Source organism: Scleropages formosus, chromosome 20 (genome assembly GCF_900964775.1).
Source record: "Scleropages formosus chromosome 20, fSclFor1.1, whole genome shotgun sequence".
Classification (NCBI taxonomy): Eukaryota; Metazoa; Chordata; class Actinopteri; order Osteoglossiformes; family Osteoglossidae; genus Scleropages; species Scleropages formosus.
Window position 1 is genome coordinate 19,719,259 of NC_041825.1, and position 18,693 is coordinate 19,737,951.

The window sequence follows — 18,693 nt, forward strand, 5'->3', positions numbered from 1 at the left end:
TTGGCCGGGTCCGGCTCTCTGGCGGGTCTGGGGTTCGAGTCTTGCTTGTGGTGCCTGTGTGTTTTTTGGGTTTTCTAGCCAGAACTTTGTGTGTGGTTATTCTAATAAACCGCTTATAAAATTATCCCTCCGTCCTTTGCCAGCGTTAACGCAGAGCCACCGCACCTGTCGAACCCTGTTACAATCTAGTACATCAAATCACTCTACAATAATTACTATAGCCTATAGTATAGGATGGGGGCGCGGTGGCGCAGTGGGTCCTGCTCTCCGGTGGGTCTGGGGTTCGAGTCCTGCTTGGGGTGCCTTGCGATGGACTGGTGTCCCGTCCTGGGTGTGTCCCCTTACGCCCTGTGTTACTGGGTAGGCTCTGGTTCCCTGCGACCCCGTATGGGACAAGTGGTTCTGAAAATGTGTGTGTGTGTGTGTATAGTATAGGATATAGACTATGAAATATATCAATATTTTCTGCAGTATGATGATCAATAGTAGCAATATTCATAGTTATTTATGAATAGGTAGTATAAACACCGCACACATACAGAACAACAGGTAGAGAGCTGGGAAGAGAGGGGAAAATCCGGGTCGAACACACACACAAACTGATGTGTGTGAAGATGAACCACTCTTCCTAGGGCGTCACACACAAACACACACGTACGTACGTCCGCCCACACACACACACACACACACAGACAGAGTGAACTGCAGAGAAGACATGATGATCTGACATCGATCCCTAAGTCTTACACCCGCAGACACATCCGAAGGACATGTCAAACTTTTTTTCTTTACTTTCGATATGTAATTAATTGTAATGCTATTTGACACTCGTGTGGAATAGAGGTAAGTCGTCTTTCGCGATACATCTTAGTTCTTCTGATTTTATTTCATGTCCTTTTTTTTATGTTGGAATTCCGCAATAATAAATAAATTTATCGCCGCGTGTTCGCTTACGGCAGCGTCCCAGCGCACGCTGGCCTGTCTAAATATTCGGGAACGTTCAAGGCAACATTTGAAATGTTTTTCAACATGAAGTTCATGTTTCACACAGTCCGTGTTCTTGTAGTTGTTCGCGCAGAGGTGTTTGAGAAACATTTTTATTTAATCATTAATGTCCACATGCGGCATGACGACTCATCATGAGAGTTGCTGACGATCGATGTCTGGAATATCAGCACTTACTGTGTTTTTTGTCATGTGCTTTATCACTGCAGTATATCCGTTTCATCTTGAAGTTTAAAGATGAAAATGTGCGTGAGGGAGAATCGGTTCAGATTAAGTGTACTAAATGTAATGTTCCTCGGAGCCGCGCGTGCGCGCGCACTCGCTCGCGCCCAGTTTTTTTTGGCGGTAACCGGCGTTTTTGTCCTGCCAGTTACCCAGTAACCGTATTATTATATTCGTTATCACTGAGCGATATGAGCACACGTGTGTTTTTGAATCAAATTCAATGTTATCTGCCAGTCATTTTGGTTAGTGTGCGGAAGAGAGAGGCTCGAGAGAGCTGCAGGTGTCGTGCCCGTTCACACAAGTCCAGTGTCACAGCGTGTCCCCCAGAGGTACAGCTCGGTACATATTTGTGCAAAACTCCACTCCACTGAAGACCTGAAGAATACATGATTTTGTTCCTCAGGTGCTGACAAGGTTTACACTCCCAGCTCATAGACACTTTGAGGCACTTGGGTGGGATTTCACTCTTCAATGTGTATTTATGAGACAAGCAGTGTGTGTGTGTGTGTGTGCATCACCTGACAGGCATCTGGGTGTTTATTACATTAAAACTGAAGCATGGTATCTCCAGGTAGATTTATGCCTCAAGAGATCCTTTAGAGCGCTCGTCCCAGAGCTGTGTACTTCAAGTCAGAGGTATGGTACGGTATGGTGTGGTATCGCTGTCCCTGAGAGCATTCCCTGGCACACAGAGAGGTACATTACACAAGGTACTGGTGTGACTACCATCATGTGTCCTTGAACAGGAGAACACCGAGTTATTGTTTACATGTCACCAAAACCTGTAGTAAGAACAAGAAATATTACCGTGTGGATATATGACTCTTAAGCTTTGTCCGTTGAGGTGCTTCTTCTTCAGCTACATTTTGGGTCTTGATATCGCTCCCATTTGTAATACACTTTTCACTCTCTGCTTGTTTTGGTTGCCTTTTAATTGGATACTTACTGCATGATGTTTACACAACACACATTAGCGCTCCAGCAGTTACACATTCACAATATGTGTCAACGGGCAGGATACTACTTAATTCTCCCCTCTTCTGGGCGTCAAATATCTGAGAACGTGCTTTGCGGCCTTCTGTTTATTACCTATTACTCACAGCGCTGTAAACATCAGACTTGGTGCTTCGGACGTGACTTCCTTAGTAACTGTCAAGACTGACCTATGTAATCCCTTCGCAAATTTCTTTCTGTTGAGAGGCGTTGGCCCCCCTGCCTTAAACGTGTGCGACGAGTGAATGTTTTGGCCTTCATCAGGTGCCACCTGTGACTTTTATGGCGCTTTGACCTGATGTGAGCTTCCTCCATAAACACAGCCCGTATTGCTCCTGTAATTAAGGGCAGATGACACAAGCATCGGCCCCTGGCTACTTAGAAGGGATATGAGGATGCCAGAGTAAATAAGCAAAACAATATAGGGCGGGTGAAAACAAGCCATGGACATCATGCTGGCAGCATGACAGGATGTTTGTCTTTCATTGTCTCTGGTCTTGAGGCAAGTGCACGCAAAGCATGAGGGATGGTCCCGGTCTGGGTGGGAGTGCCAGGAAACAGGCAGTCTAGTCTTTCAGGTTTTCTCAGATGCATCCTCAGTATAAGGCAGACACTGAGCAGCGTGCCGGTGTCTGCAGGGCTCGTCATCAGCCTAGGTGTCACGCTACACCTTTCTGATACTCATTTTGTACCTGTGTGCAGTTGACAGCGTCCTGGGTGGGTTGCGGCGTGCCGGAACCCCTCATAACTGTGCAGCTGAGGACCTACAAGTACAGTCTCAAGTCCACCAACATGTCAGAGTGTGTGTCAGAAGGGCTGGACCTGAAGGAGATGGAGGAGGATGAGCTGTGGGAGATGATCAATGACAACCGACACCGTATCTCGCTGGGAGTGAAGCCCTGCATGCTGATCCCCTACCTGCGGCAGGCGCGGGTCCTCAACGAACTGGACGAGGACGAGATCCTGAACTGCATGAAGTTCACCAACTGGAGCATGAAAACAAGTGAGAGGGGGCTGTTAAATGGGGCAGAGCTACTGAAACATTGTATGTGAGGCAAAAGCAGTATTTGCATATGTTCAGAAGCTTCATGATGGCAGGAGAATAAATAATGTGTTGCTGGTTGCTGAGATTTCTTTGACAAACAGATGAAACCAGGCGAGGAGTCATTTTTTCTCTGGTCTTTGCTTCTACTAGCCCCTGCAGTTGTCTTTTTATACTTTTATGTAATATTTCCTTCAATTACCGAACAGTTTTTGGTAAAAAGCAAATTCTCTTTCCTATGTGTTTAATGTATATATACAACTAATGACTAAAGTTCAGTGGGGAATGGTTGTTGGTTCGACCTGCAGAAGGGCTGTGCTGCAATACCCTTGAGCGGTGCTCAGAGTAGATACATAAAAAAAGGTAAAAAGAAGCCATGCTGGTAGGAGGGTTGCAAACATTGCAGATTGTTCAGTCAGAACAATGAGGTCTCCAAAAGTGTGTTCCTTTATTTAACAACAAACACAAGATACCCCAAAGTGTATTTGATTCAGATTATTGATTCTGCCAATGTAAATAATAATGGTATCACTAAAATGTTACAGAATTAATAATTATATACATATAATTTATTGCCACATATATAACACAGTACTATGTACTATACTATACAATGTATCCCAATCCTGGGCAGTTTATTTTGAGTTTTGCTCAAGCTGAGCTGGTAATTAAGTGATTTCAGACACTGTTTTTTATTTACAAAGACAAAGAAATGTATTATCTGTTTTACCATTTCAAGTATTTCTTTATTAAATGAAATTAGAGAAAATCACCAATTATTTTTGCTCTATTTAGCACACCCTAAGTTACTGTGCCTTAAATAAGAATATATAAATTTGTTAAAAGTACTAATTTATTACAACAAAGCATCCAACACTAGCAGTCACTGTTAACCAGTAAATGGTCATTATGATGTGAACACATTAATAATGATGAACCTCAGTGCAGCAAGTGGTAGGGAACAAACTAGGTTTGCTTGAGACTTTCATGTCTGCAGCTATGTCTCCTTCTCTTAACGTAATGCATAAATTGTACTTTTGCTGAGATGTATGTCGCTTTGGACAAAAGCATCTGCTAAATGAATAAATGTAATATAGGATGTATGTAATTTTCAGGTCAATAGTCCATTATACACACACCTGAAACCACTTTTCCCATACGGGGTTGCAGACTAACCCAGTAACACAGGACATTAGGCTGGAGGGGGAGGGGACACACCCAGGACAGGATGCTAGTCCATCACAAGGCACCGCAAGCAGGACTCAAACCCCAGACCCACCGCAGAGCAGGACCTGGTCCAACCCACTGTGCCACCACACCCCCCACTTCCATCATACACCCAAACAGCAAACAATAACTACCAGTACTTGCAGTTACCACTAGGTGGTGACAGTGAAAGTGGCACCATATATGCCAAATGACACAAATAATTGTTTTTTTATACAAATAAATGAGTGACACAATTATGTGAACACAGCTTACATACAGCAACCAAGAAGCACTTAGTATTATATCATATTGTTATGAAATACAGTGTATGAAAAGTACATTATCAGTCTTTACCAGTAAATCAAACTGTGCATGTGAAAGCTATGTAACAGAAGGACATGTACATTTAGCATCATGCAAATCATCAGGCAGACCACTATTCCGAATACAAGTTTCCAGTATTGTGTTGCACTGAAACAGAAACAATTTTATTCCGTGCAGGCCAAGACTGAAACACTGAATGAACTCCTCTGGAGACTAGTTCTCTTTCAATTCAGAATACAAGGAGTTGAGTATTTAAAGGGATTCCAACCATCAATGTCATATCAATGGGATACTTTGATTATAGAAAGTGGTGATTAATAGGGGGTAGGTCTTGGAGAAATTCTATTTAGCTGTACAAGTATGTACAGATGAGTACAAAAGTTGGGTTATCATGATCAGATGATCCTTGAAACTACCTCTGGGAAGTCCTTGAATATCTCCAAAACAAAATACTTTTTTTGTGAGAATTTTCACTTTATTTGAAGTACTTTAGTTTTATAAATGGATACATTTATTGATGCCTTTGGATAAAATCTCAATACCAGAAGAGTGGAATTAATAGCTGATGTCTGCCGTTTCTTCTTCTGCCAGGCCACATGCTCGATGTCCTGCGCATTCAAGGGAGAAATGGTGCCATGGCCCTCCTGGAGAGTTTGATGATCCACTATCCCAAACTGTATACCCAGATCACAGGTCGCAAGCCCAGTATAGAGTCCTCAGGGTTCAGTGGTGAGTAATTGATACCTTGTGCAGGATTCGCATGGCCTGAGGGTCATGGTGGCTGTAGTGGATAGCACAGCAGCATGAGCCCAGTGCCCTCTCCACCTTGCAGGCCTCATTAAGACTTCAGAGCTGACGGAGTACCTGGTGCGTGCAGTGACAGGTATGCAGCGGGAGCTGCAGGAGGCGCGGCAGCAGGCTTCTGTCCTGTCGGCACGCTGCACGGAGCTGCAGGCAGAGTTGAGCCAGGCACTGCAGCGAGCTGAGGAGCAACAGCGGCTGCAGACGGAGCATGGGCGGCTACGCAGCCATATGGCTGGCCTGCATCGGGATGTGCTCAAGCTCAAGGATGAAAAGTGTGACCTGTATATGCGTTACACTGCTGCCATCGAGGAGAACTCTGCCGTCAACATCCGCTACCGCGAACTCCAGCTGCAGGTCAGGATTCTTTGAGGTGTAGTGGGTTACGCTGTGGACAGTGGAATCTTTACATCCCAAAAAAAGTAGTTTTTTTGTTCTCAAAGGCAGAGTTTAACTGGAATTGTCCCATGTTAAATGTCTACCTGCATGAATTTTTTGTGTGTAAAATTGTATTCTAAAGTCATTTGAAAAATGTGGCTTAATAAACACCATAAGCAGCTGAGTAACCTAAAAGAAGGACTTGTGATTGTTCTGCCATAAACAGCAAACCCTGCAGTGGTAAATGCAGGTACCAAACAGCAGGTGCTGTAGCAAAGCAGCAGTGTGTAACGGGGGTGTTCCTATTCATTTGGCACTCAGTTGTACCAGCTCCAGTTTGAGCTCCGCAAGGCTCAGACTGAGACGGACTTCCAGAGGCAGCAGTCTCTCAAGTACAGCAAATCCGTGGAGATGCAGGAGTTGCGCGAGGAGGTCAGCGTGCTACGGAGGAAGCTGCTTGAGGCCGAGAAGTTCACACCGGTGAGGATGGCAGTTTTTAAGCCTCACTCAAATACATGCAATCAAACAGAATATTTAGGGTCCACACTCAAAGCTATGAACAGAGGAGGGACTGAAACCAGTTTCGTGGTGGTGCAGAACAATGTAGCTGTGGCCAAATCCACTTGTGGCTGTTGTGTGGAGGTAAAAGATGACAGATGGTTGACTCCACCACTGTGGTCCTAGGCACGAGAGGACATCCTGGTGAAGGACCTGGAGGAGGCACGGGACGGGCGCATGGAGCTGGTGGAGCAAATTCATCGTCTGCAGGAGGAGACTGAGCGGCTAGCCAGCGAGAGGGACCAGGTGACTTTGAGAGGACCCACCCACTCTCGTATATAACAACACCTTCTCACCTTCTCTTTCGTCTCACATGTTCATCTACAGAAACACATCAGACTCAGCATTTCCTCTACAAATTTTTGCAGTTTGATTGTCTCTCAGCAGTGTCTCTGTGTAGTTCTAGAAGTTTTGCATCAGTGTATTCAGAATCTCTTTAGTGGTCCCTCCTGGTGGCCTTGCAAAGGTGGCCCTTTTTAAATTAAAACACACTGAAGAGCCAGAAATTGTTTATTATCTTATCCATGCTTTAGATTTTAGTTTCAGTGAGGTTAGTAATGATTTGTTTATGTGATTGTGTATACCCACAGCTCCTAGAGGAGAAGGAGTGTTTGGCCCTGCAGGTGCAGAAGCTGTCCTTGGACTGTGAAATGTACCAGCAGAAGAGTGCACTGATACAGAGCCAGATGGAGGAGCTACAGCAGGAGAGAGACCAGGTATGTCAGGGTTGTGGGGCTGGAGAAGAGAGACCAAGTAAAGCAGTGGCTAAGGAGCTCCATATGGCCACTTTAGACATACACCTGTCCCTAAAATAATGAGGTTAATTTGTTCTGTGAAATCATTCCAGTAAGCCAATTCCTGCAATAATTGGTTCCTGGATGAAAAATAGATGCCTTAAAATTGATAATAATTCAAAATAAAAAGTATTATTATGCATGACAATGATAACACCAACATATTTTCTATATTTGTCTAATTTTTTTTTTAGAATGGTATATTTTTATAAGCCATTGTAGCCATTCTTTGTTGTAGAAGACCCTTTTGTGTGAGATCTGAGTATACTGTGTCTTCTCATTATAACACGATCCCTTCAGGCCAGTACATTCGGGAACCTTGACATGAGCCAGAGTCTTTTGCAGGGGTGGGGGTTGTAACACTTCTTTTAGAATTATAAGCTATTTAACCATAAAACTGATTAATGGATGATAATGTGCCTATCAATCAATTCAGAATTCACATGTGTAGCTTACATTGCAGTTTTCAGTTATAAACAATGTGTTTCAGCATGTTTATGAAAAGGGATTCTCAGCTTAAAAAATTGTAAGCCTGGGAATCTGTTTCATGAACCCTTCAAACCTCCCACTGCCCGTGGCAGGCATACTTGGCAAGGGATGAAGCTCAGGGCCAGATCGCCCGGAGCCTGGCAGAGAAAGACACCCTGCGGGGTCAGCTGGTGGAGTTGCAGGAGAAGCTGTTTGCTTTGAGGGTCCAAAGCAACCAGGGGGTGGCCCAGAGTGAGCAGAAGGTGAGCCGCAGCAGTGGCACTGCTTCTTCACTTGCCATCAGAGGATTCTCTGGATTGGTGTGTAAAGTACTTCTCTATGTGTATTCTTGTATGCAGGAGAGGAAGTTTAGCTGGGAGATGAGTCCTCAATCCAGCAGTGAGGACCCCCTGCCCTCCACACGTCCGCGCCTCAGACTGTGCAGAATGGACGCCATCTGCCCCGATTACATGAAAACCATGGTCTGTCTGTCACATGATACAGTGTTTACACTCTATTTTGGCTAATGTCGGCTACATAGGTTTTTCTACCTCCCTTACCCATGTCATACACATTATTAAACTACATTGTAATTCCATGTGTTGTTGTATCATCAAGTTGTGTTGTATCAGCTGAGAGTTACGGTCAAGTGATTCATGGTGTTGGAAGGTCTGCTGAGATACCCCAGAACACCCCTTTCTTTGACACTGTCCTTTCTTACGTTCAGGAGAGTATAGGATCCTTCAACAGCTTCCGGTCAGTATGTGCGGAGCCCCCTGGTGCTGAATCCCTGCGCAGACGACAGCTGGAGGAGAACAGCAGGTAGTGTAGTAGTTTGAGCTGTTGCCTTTAGACCTAAAGGTTACAGGTTTGAATCTCCTGACTGGCTGTAGTACCTGTGAACAAGGTACTTACCCTAAATTGCTCTAGTAAAATTAGCTGGGTGTATAAAAGGGTGAATAACTGTAAGTTGCTTTGGAGCAAAGTATCAGCTAAACAAGTAAACATAAAGTAAGCAGCTGCCTTTAGAGGTAAGATAGCAGCAGGTTTGACCTTCCAGTTATGCTGGAGCATAATCCCAAAATAATAATTAGCTAAAGAGGCTTTCTGCTTGCAGTTCCTTTTGTGTGAGAGGTTAAAGCCATCCCCTTGAAGCTGAAAGTCTCAGGTTCAGATCTTAATGATATAGAACCCTTGAAGAAGGTTCTCACCCTAACCTGGTCCAGTAAAAATTATCCAGTGGTATAAACTTGTAAATAATTTGAGTACCTTGGTGAATAAGCCAAACTTTACATTTACATTTGTTCATTTAGCAGATGCTTTTCTCCAAAGCAACGTACATCTCATAGAAAATACAATGTGTGCATTACATTAGCAGAAAGAGAGACATAACTGCAGACGTGATTCTTAAGTGCAGTTAGTTTTTTCCACCATATGCACCAATGTTCATCGGACGAGTAGCTTCATAAAACTCAGAATATCGACGATTCCTGATCACCTTCCTACTATTTTTTTGAGACACAAACATTTACGTACATTGCAGGAGTAGCTGTGTAAAGGCTTATCCAGGCATGATCATAAAGTTATGGTGCATGAACTTTGTGGACTGAACTTTGAAACTTGATTTTAAGAAAATTGTGACCTAAATTTTAATAAATGTTAATAATAATAATGATAATAATAATAATATTAGTAGTAGTAGTATTAATAGTAATAATAAGGTAGAACTATGGCATGAGGCAAGACTCAAGTTGAAATATCTAAAATGTCTTTTACAAAGCATAAAAGAATCAAAAGTAAACATAAACGGGCAATAATGAATCATTATCTCTGGCTGAAAGCTTGTCATAAGGGTACTGCAGGTGCCTAGGTGATTGCATCTCCAGGCTGCAGAATGTAAACCAACCTTTCAGCACTTTACAGTACTTAGAACCTGAAAAGGTCATCAGATTCCTTTTTCAGTGAACTTTGTTTTATCTATGCTTACAGTTCACTTCTGTAAGTTAGTTAGAGATTTGTAATCTCAGCTGTATTTAGAGACACACCAGCATTGGGTTTTTCTCGACCAGTGTTGTTTGCCAGTTCTACTGGTTATTCACACATTGCTCAATGGAGATTACGTGATTGTTCCAGGAAGGACAGAATTCATAATCTTGAGTGTGAAAATGAAAAGTGAGTAGAATCTTGGTACGTGTCAGTAACAACTATGTGTTTTCCCCATCATTATTTTCCATAGCCTTGACATTTCAAGATGGGACTCACAGCCATCTCTTTCAGACCTGGAAAGCGAATATGTCTTCATATCAGATGGTAACAAACTGAAATTAACCTCATGACTAAGGAACCCACTTTTTGAAGCTGTTACGTGGGTGGATGTGCTTGTAAATTGAGGCATGCAAACAGACACCTGTGTGCACAAACATAGGTATGCTTTTTAGCACTTTCTTTTCAAACCAGTTTTCCCATGATTTGTGTTACAGGCGATGAAGACGGGACTGCGCCCTTACCTTCTCCTCTCTCTAACAACATGAGCCCCAGTGATGGGTAAGTTATTCGGCTTCAGACCCAACATTCATTATAATCACTGAGAGCTACTTATTAATGTGCAGCTTTCTGTAAATTGTGTGTACAGGGAGGCGGTTCCACCATTTCTGATCCGGTCTCGGCCCAAGGCGCTGCGTCTTTGTGCCACCTCCCGTGTCCTGACCATCTCCTTCCAGGGGGAAGCACTCCTTAGTCAGTTGGAGGTGATTGGCGGAAACAAGACAGGAGTGTTCATACATCATGTGAAGGAGGGGTCAGCGGCACAGAACGTGGGCCTCAGCCCTGGAGCTCAGATCATGGAGGTCAGAACAACAGCATCCTGTAAATTCATTGTGTTGTAAGATGCTGTAATTCTTTTAAGTTGTGATGCACTGTTGCCTGTCAGAACATCAATGCTGATTTAGTGTTATAATTTTGCTTGATCTTGATTGTTCTTATTTTCTACTCACACTTAAGCAAAAGCGTTTTGGTCACAGGTTCAGTATGAGCAAGGCCAGCAGTCATTGCGTATGGTACTGGAGGACTCAACTATGGAGGAGGCACTCTGGGCACTGGGGCAGGTCCGTGGATTCTGCAGTGTCTCTGTACGGCCAAATCAGGATGGTGAGGCTTCAGCCCGTTCTGTTACTTTCAAGATATTTTCAGTAAGTCATGATGAGTTCATGGAAAGTGATGAGTAATGGTGTTATGGAATGAGGGGAATGACATGAATGCTACAGGAGAGAAAGTGGTGAATGATGCTCAGTTTGCCGTCATGTTATGAGATAAGGACCTGCGGTCAGGGTTCATATGTCTGCTTCCCTTTGCTGCTCTCCCAGCCTACGAAAAGCTGCTGCTCCAGCTCCAAGGTGGAGAGGTCACGACAGGGGACTCCTTCTACGTGCGAGTCAACCTGTCCCTGCCGGGTGGGGCCACGGGGGCTCTGGCGGTGAAGTGCAACGACATCCTGCAAGTGACAGACACACGTCAGGGTGCCAAAGGCTTCTGGCAGGCCAGTCACGTCCACCCTTGCAACCTGAAGAACCTGAAGTGCGGCACCGTCCCCAACTACTACAGGTATATCTTATGTAGAGGTTAATGTGTTATAACCTCCCTGGAGCTCTACATATATAATATGTGCCATATCTGTGCATATGAAATACAGATTTTAAAGAAACCCCAAACAATCATGAGTATGGAACACCTCAGAAAGACTAGATGTGGTATTGAAGATGCCACCAATGGGAGAATGTTTGCAATACTTTGCTCTGAACTTCACCCTGAACCTCATTCAAACTTCATTAGTTGTAGGGTGTTGTAGATGGTTTTCATAGAGCCAGAGATGGTTTCCAACCAGAGATGGTTTCCAACCCAACTGAGGTGTTTACACAAAGGGGAGATCCCTCCAGCTTGATAACCCACTGATCGGTACATACAAGTATTTGATAGGACTGCGTGTCTTTCTGTTCTGTTCTTATTCTGTTATTGTTATAGGTTTAGTTTCGTCTTTGTGTCTTTTAGGCAGAACATTTTATTGTTTGGGAGCTTACTCTTTACATTTTATGTATGTGTGTCTCTGGGGGAACATAAGCAGGGATGTTTAGTGAGAAGTTAAGGAGGTACACTCCCTGTCTGACACCTGTAAATAAAGTGGTGGTGAACATGTTCTCTGAGAGAGGGTGGGGGGGCTGATGGAATTTTTGATCTCAGTTTATATTTAAGTCTTCTCTCTTTCTCCTTTCGACTTCACTGGGTGACAGATGACAGACTTTTACCAGCGTCATATTTTTGTGTTTCTTTTGAAATGTTCAGATGTGCTTAGATTAAATGGTGGTGTTTTCTCAACAATGCACTTGAAACTTGAAACCCAATAGGGAGTTTATCATCTATATTTCCTTTAGCATTATTAACTGAGTAGTAATAGCTTCTTGACAATAATTTTGGACAATACTGGATAGGGGTTGGATACTGTGACTCGCCATGACCCTGCTTGGGACAAGCAGTTTCAGTGTGTGTGTGTGTGTGTGTGTGTGTGTGTGTGTGAGAACTATGGTACTGGATCATATATTGCCATGTTGCTGTGACCAAGTGATGTTGAAAATAATAAAAAACATTTTGTTCTCATCCCTTATCATTTGCTTTCATGTGAAGTTTTCACAACTGGAAATCTTACACAGCCAATTTAATTTAAAAGTCTTGCTCAAAGCAAGATCCCTGCTGGACTCCATCTGCTTTCCATCCGTATTTAATTAATTGCAATGTTTTTTAGAGCTCAACGACTGCTGATCAGAGCTATAGAGGACATGACCCAATTCAATCCACAAAAGAGGGTAAGAAACAGGAGGCATTATCCGGACAAAAATCAACATCCATTTGTGGACTCATTGTCCATTGTGGTCCATCATGAAGGTACAGGAACAAAAGAACTCAGGTTCAAAGTTCAGAACACACACCGAATTATTATTTAGGCCTCATGTCTTTTTTTCAACACTATCCTAGAAATATAGTTTCAGTGTGTACATTGTGGTACAAATGAAGATGTGTCTTCAGTGTGTCTGAGCATTCCTGAAGGTTTGCTGTCCTACCCCAGATGGACCGGTGCCAGAGTCGGGAGGAGCAGAAGGCTGTGCGAATCGTCAGCACAGGACGAGTGGGCCACAACCCTCTCTGGATGTGTGTGGTGGAAGACAGAGCTGGAGAAAATAAGGAAGGTGGGTCTAGTGCCTTTTGAGATCTTACACTCATTTTGACTGTTTGTATGATGATTCATACAAATCACTGTCAGTGGGTCAGTGCACTGTCTTTGAAAGTTAAATTAATAGCATGTGGGATTTTGTTAAATGTCATTCTGCAAAAGATTAACATAATTGCAAAGCATGTCATACAAAATCACCACCCACACACACACACACACACACACACACACACACACTTTCTGAACTGCTTGTCCCATACGGGGTCACGGAGCCTACCCGGCAACTCAGGGCGTAAGGCCAAAGGGGGAGGGGACACACCCAGGACGGGACGCCAGACCATCGCAAGGTACCCCAAGCGGGACTCAAACCCCAGACCCACCAGAGAGCAGCACCTGGTCCAACCCACTGCGCCACTGTGCCCCCCCCTGCACAAAATCACCATTTAGAAGAAATAAATATGTATTTTAATCCTTTATACCTAGACTTCCAGTATCTTTCCAGAAGACCTTAGACTCATGTAATAATGAATACAAAAATTGTTTATAACTTATGAAGTGTGTTGGCTAGCTTTTGGTCTTAATACTCTCTAGTTCATTGTAGAACAGTTTTTAAGATGGATGTATTGAACTCCACTTCTCCTTTAAAGCACTTCTAATCTCTACTGCTGTAGAAAACCATCTTGGCCTCATTCTGCACTCCATTTCATCCCATGATTTGCTTTGACTGGAGGTTCTGTTCCGGTCACTGCAAGGCCCCAGGGGTGTTACTTGAAAATCCTGGATTTACAAATGTTGATTTGTATCCCACTTCCCTGCAGTCAGAGGTGCCTTCCATGACTTTTGGTAGGACACTGTAGCAAATCTACAGGAAATGAGTGGGATGAGCTCTCCACTATACCTAGAAACAAAGCAGCAAGATGGTTGGCAGCAGGTCAGATTCATGGTGTGGTGGCCAATAGGACTTGAGCTGAGCTGGAAATGAGATGTGTTGTGGGATCTCCTGTCATCCTCTAGGGGAAAGCAGTGCACCTGGGGGCTGTATCACGCTAATGCCTTACACCCTGGTCACGCCCCACCATCCACCAGCCTCCCGCCCAGTCCTCCTACTTCCCACAATCCATGGCCTAATCATGAATAAACGACTGGGTGAGCAGCCAGGATTCCAACTGTGTGAACCAGGTGAGAACGACATGTCTGTAAAGCCTGGGTTTTTGTTTACGTACAGGTTTTTGGGGCGGATTAGCCTCTTCAACAGTACAATATAGGCAGTCCCCAGATTACAAACGAGTTCCGTTCCTTGGTCTGTGTTTAAGGCGGATTTGTACGTAAATCGGAACAGTTGGGTATGGTTCATGTCACGATAATAACAATAATAATAATAAATGTAACTACAGTATTTATAATAGAGAGGGACATAAAAAGAGATAATAATAAATGTTACTACTGTCATGATGAACAGAGGACACAGAGGAGGCTGGACCCAAGTGCAGGATCGTTATGCAGAATCAAAGGACGAGACTTGTTCTTGTGCTTGGGGACAGGCGAATGGTTGGTTGATCGGTGAACTGAACAGAGGCGAGGATCCGAAATTATGGTAACTTTAATGAAACTTTAAAACAAAAGAAAAAGAAACTAAGTTTTTAAAATAAGTTTTAAAAGAAACTTTAATGTTTGCTTTTCCAATCTTCATTGGCATTTCACCTTTTTCCGATCGCCGTATTTTTTCCACTTTAGTTTCAGTCGTGATCGTTTTTCCTTTATTTTAATGCATGACCATCACTTGCATCATATTTATGCTTTGGTGCCATGGTTAGGAGGGTAAAAACAAAAAAAATTACAGCCAAATACAGTAACGCATGAGACACTTAACGGGAAAAGAAGGAAGTCTTTGTCCTACCTCGGGCTCACGCACCCACGAGTAAAGTAGCAAAGTAATGCAAAGCAAAGCCCGAAACAAAACACAGCAGCAAAGTAGCACCCGTTTGTTATTACGAATAATTGTATGTAACTCAAATTCTTAATATAGCAGGTTTTATTGGGGGTGGTTCGTAACTGCAGGCTGTACGTAATTCGGACATTCGCAACCTGGGGACTGACTGTATAAGGTACAGTAATGCCAATGAGATATTTTTAAATTGCTCAAATGTGCATAATGAAACACAAGCTTTTCACACATATTGAAATTATATGTTGGCATTCTATAACATTTTGAGGGTAACATTGCTCTTGGGTACATAGAACACATTTGAAAGTGATTGGAATACATGAAGGTAACCATAGTCATACTAAAGAGCACCCCTAGTAACCCCCACAGAAGCAGGTGATGATTCCATAAGATGTGTACACCAAAGGACCATTGGCCTTTTTTCCACTCAGTGTCGACTTGTCTTCTCTCCATCTTTTGTCACCTCTGTCCTCGCTGGACCACAGAGGTTCTGAGTGCAAGCGAGTGTGCTGACCGGATGCAGAAGGCAGAGATCCTGGACAACTGCGGGCAGGTCGCCTGTCCCTGCTACACTGTGCAGAGTGTGGAGAAGGTGATAAAGCAGGTGGGGAACCTCAACCTGCTGATGCACAAGGAAATCACAGCTGCTGCTCCGGTTTCTATTTTTTCATTGCTCATGTGCCACATATATACAAAGCAATTTTTAGTAATGGTTGCTGCTGGATATGTTAAAATTCAGGTTTAGTTCTTTTGCAAGACAGCAGGACTCGTCCTAGGAACTTGAACTCAGATCCTTAAAGCTAAAGGTTTATGTCCTTGACCACTGTGCTCCTAGCTGCTCAGTTATGTTAGACACACCTAGTTACCCATGTGTACCCAACATTCTGTGGTGTTTATAATACCCGTAAGATTCTGTAAGAGGTGGTGGGAGAAGAGACATTATCTCCGTCTACAAACAGGCTTTTGTTGTCAGGTGAGTATCACAACATAGGTCACATGTGGAAGGATAGAAAGGACTGCTCTGCATACAGTTTTAGTGCCTCTGCTGTGAGCCCTAGCAAACAGTACAAATTTTGAATTCCAATATTCTTAATGCTAGTATTTGTGACTTTTCAGCATGAACCCTGGTGCCTGACACCCTGTGTCTTTACAGGGTCTTCACTGTGTCCTCCCCCTTGGACTAGACTGTGTCAGACGTCTGCACAGAGCTGAGATCTTTCCCATCGTGATTTTCATTACATCATCTGACCGCAGCGTTCGCAAACTCAGGTAGGCCTACTGCGACCCCAAGTTGGCTTTTGACATTTTATCGGCTATGGTTTGTTTGGGGGGTGTGTTGGCGCAGCGGGTTTGACGAGGGCCTGCATTGTAGTGGGTCTGGGATTAGAGTCCTGCTTAAGGTGCCTTGCAGTGGACTGATGTCCATTCTGTGGTGTGTTCCCTCCCCCTTCAGCCTTGCACCCTGTGTTGCTGGGTTAGGCTCCTGCTTGAGACAAGCGGTTGTAGACATTTGTGTGTGTTTTGTTTGTGGACTCCATTAAGTCAAAACATTTTCCACCTAAATAAAAGGCTTTTGAAGTGACTGGCTACCATATTTACAACAGTGGGGCAAAAAAATTTGTTTCTAGTTTTATATTACTTGGAACAAACTAAAAGACATTACTTCTTAATGCTCTTAATTACATAATGCACTTATATTTCAAGTCTCATTAATAAAATTTACTGCATAAATAGGGTTTTCACTTATGGCAGGTAAGCTGCAGCAATCTTTTAATCAATTTAAATAAAGTTAAATATTTGGTACGTTAACTTTTATTACATATGTTTAGGTGGTCTGCATAATTACTGACAAAAGTAGTTGCTTTGAAATAGACAATTTGTTAAAAGTTAAGTAGTATCAAATTTAGTAATACTGTACATCTCCAAAAGGGATTGTAGACAAATTTTTTAATGAACACAATTATTTTTCACTTAAGATTTCCATTCACAGCAAGAATTCCATGCAGTCCAACAGACAGCTTAATTTATCAAAATAGAAATAAGAGCAGTAAATATAGTGAATTGAGACCAGGCTATAGGCAGTTCCCATGTGAACAGCAGCATGAACAAAATTTCCATAGTCATACTGTCATGTGAAATCCTTGTTTATTCATGCGACGCATATGTATTTCTGTCTACAGGCACAAGCTCCATCGACAGGGACTGACTGAGGAGCAGCTTCTGGAGTGCTCCCGCAATGAGAAACCTCTCTTGGATAAACTGCCCTGCCTGTACCGCACCGTGCCCCCTGACAGCTGGAGCGACAGTGCCACCCTGCTGGCCATGCTGCGCACCATTGTCCTGGAGGAGCAGAGCAAGATTGTGTGGGTCGAACCTGACCTCTGGTAATGGGGCACAGAGAGCTCAGATGATAGATCTTTCAAAACTTATTCTTAATGTGTTATTCTTATGTGCCTTACTGTTCTTCTAATTTTTGAAATTTTGAGGTGCTGGTAAGGAATTTCTGAGACGTGGTGCAAGATTAGCTTTGTAACATGAAGTCTTGAGGCCCATAGCAAAAAAGAGGGATGACAGACTGTCTCTTGGGTACATGTCTGACACTTTGCTAAAGGTCTTTTAATTACACTGTCTAGTGAGTGTGGAAAGTCTACCTGCCAATGTTAATTTTTTTTACACTAATATGAATGAATTTCAGTGTTAAACTTTTCATGCATACATATATATACTTTCCTAATTACAATAGCTCAATTTGGAGACTGGGCACTTTAATATTTTCAGTTAGTTACGAAGAACTCACATACTAGGGTAACATGTATGAGATGTTAAGGTTTTCTTTAAGTATTAACTTATTTAACATTTGAAATGAACTTTTTTTCCCAGTACCCTAAAAGCCAACTTTTGATGGCTTTACAGTATATTTTGTAAAGGTAAAGTGTGTCTAGAACTGTTTCGTTACAACAAATCCATGCATAATGTTCTATTACAGCAAGAATGTGGATGCAGCAGTGTGAGGGAACTTCCCTCATTACACTTACGTTGGACACCATAAAAATTGTGCAATATTCCTCCTGTTGCCCAGACAGAACTTTAGTTTCATTCTATGAATGCAGCCTCAAGGAAACAGAAATATACTCATAATGAAATACACAAAGCACATTGTCAGAATCTTTGGAATGTTTCTGTGAGTGCAATGGTGTCATTGCTGTGTGTACTGTCAATGCGCCATAATTTCTTCAAAACCAAAGAGCCCGGCTGATTTTCCAGGTGGGTGTGAAAACAAAGGTGTGACAGTCTGAGACTTTGTGCATGTTTGAAATGCAAACTGTAAGGGCTCAAAGGTTGTTCCATATAATGAGTTTTGTTACACATTTGCTTTTGTTCTGTTACATTCTTTTAACCAATTAAAAATGTAATTGCTTGTCAATACAGGGTTAATCCTGTATATTCCTTAATTCCATAAATGAGTCCTTCTTTTGGACATGGTAAGGAAAAGACGTATGCTGCACTTAAGTTCTAATTTAAAAAATAAATCATATAGTTTTATGCAAATGACATTATTAACATGGGAATGTTCAAAACTCCTGATATTTGACATCTTACATTTTGTTGGTTTATTAACATATAATGGAATCAATTCTTACTGGTATCTCACCACTCTAAGCACGACTATCATTTGAAATATGTGACTGAATTATTTACTATTCAGAATCAGTGCACTGGTCCTTAGTCTACA

General features: G+C 42.7%; 1 protein-coding gene across 3 annotated transcripts; it reads left to right on the forward strand.

Moving 5' to 3' along the window:
• Window positions 1–696: 696 nt before the first annotated feature.
• Window positions 697–18,395, forward strand: card14 (caspase recruitment domain family, member 14). 3 transcript variants are annotated; one of them, XM_018761406.2, is made up of 21 exons: window positions 697–740; window positions 2,926–3,226; window positions 5,390–5,527; window positions 5,631–5,956; window positions 6,299–6,457; window positions 6,662–6,781; window positions 7,126–7,251; window positions 7,911–8,060; window positions 8,157–8,279; window positions 8,525–8,619; window positions 10,034–10,107; window positions 10,278–10,341; window positions 10,430–10,643; window positions 10,818–10,944; window positions 11,160–11,397; window positions 12,590–12,650; window positions 12,911–13,031; window positions 14,030–14,194; window positions 15,446–15,564; window positions 16,114–16,229; window positions 17,141–18,395. In XM_018761406.2, exons 2-21 carry the CDS (start codon window positions 3,016–3,018, stop codon window positions 17,346–17,348), a joined length of 2,955 nt encoding a protein of 984 aa, XP_018616922.2. In that variant the 5' UTR covers window positions 697–740; window positions 2,926–3,015; the 3' UTR covers window positions 17,349–18,395. The 3 variants fall into 3 exon arrangements, with proteins under 3 accessions (XP_018616922.2, XP_018616921.2, XP_018616923.2); XM_018761405.2 differs by lacking the exon at window positions 697–740 and adding an exon at window positions 749–843; XM_018761407.2 differs by lacking the exon at window positions 697–740 and adding an exon at window positions 4,976–5,041 and having other exon boundaries at window positions 3,203–3,226.
• Window positions 18,396–18,693: the final 298 nt, after the last annotated feature.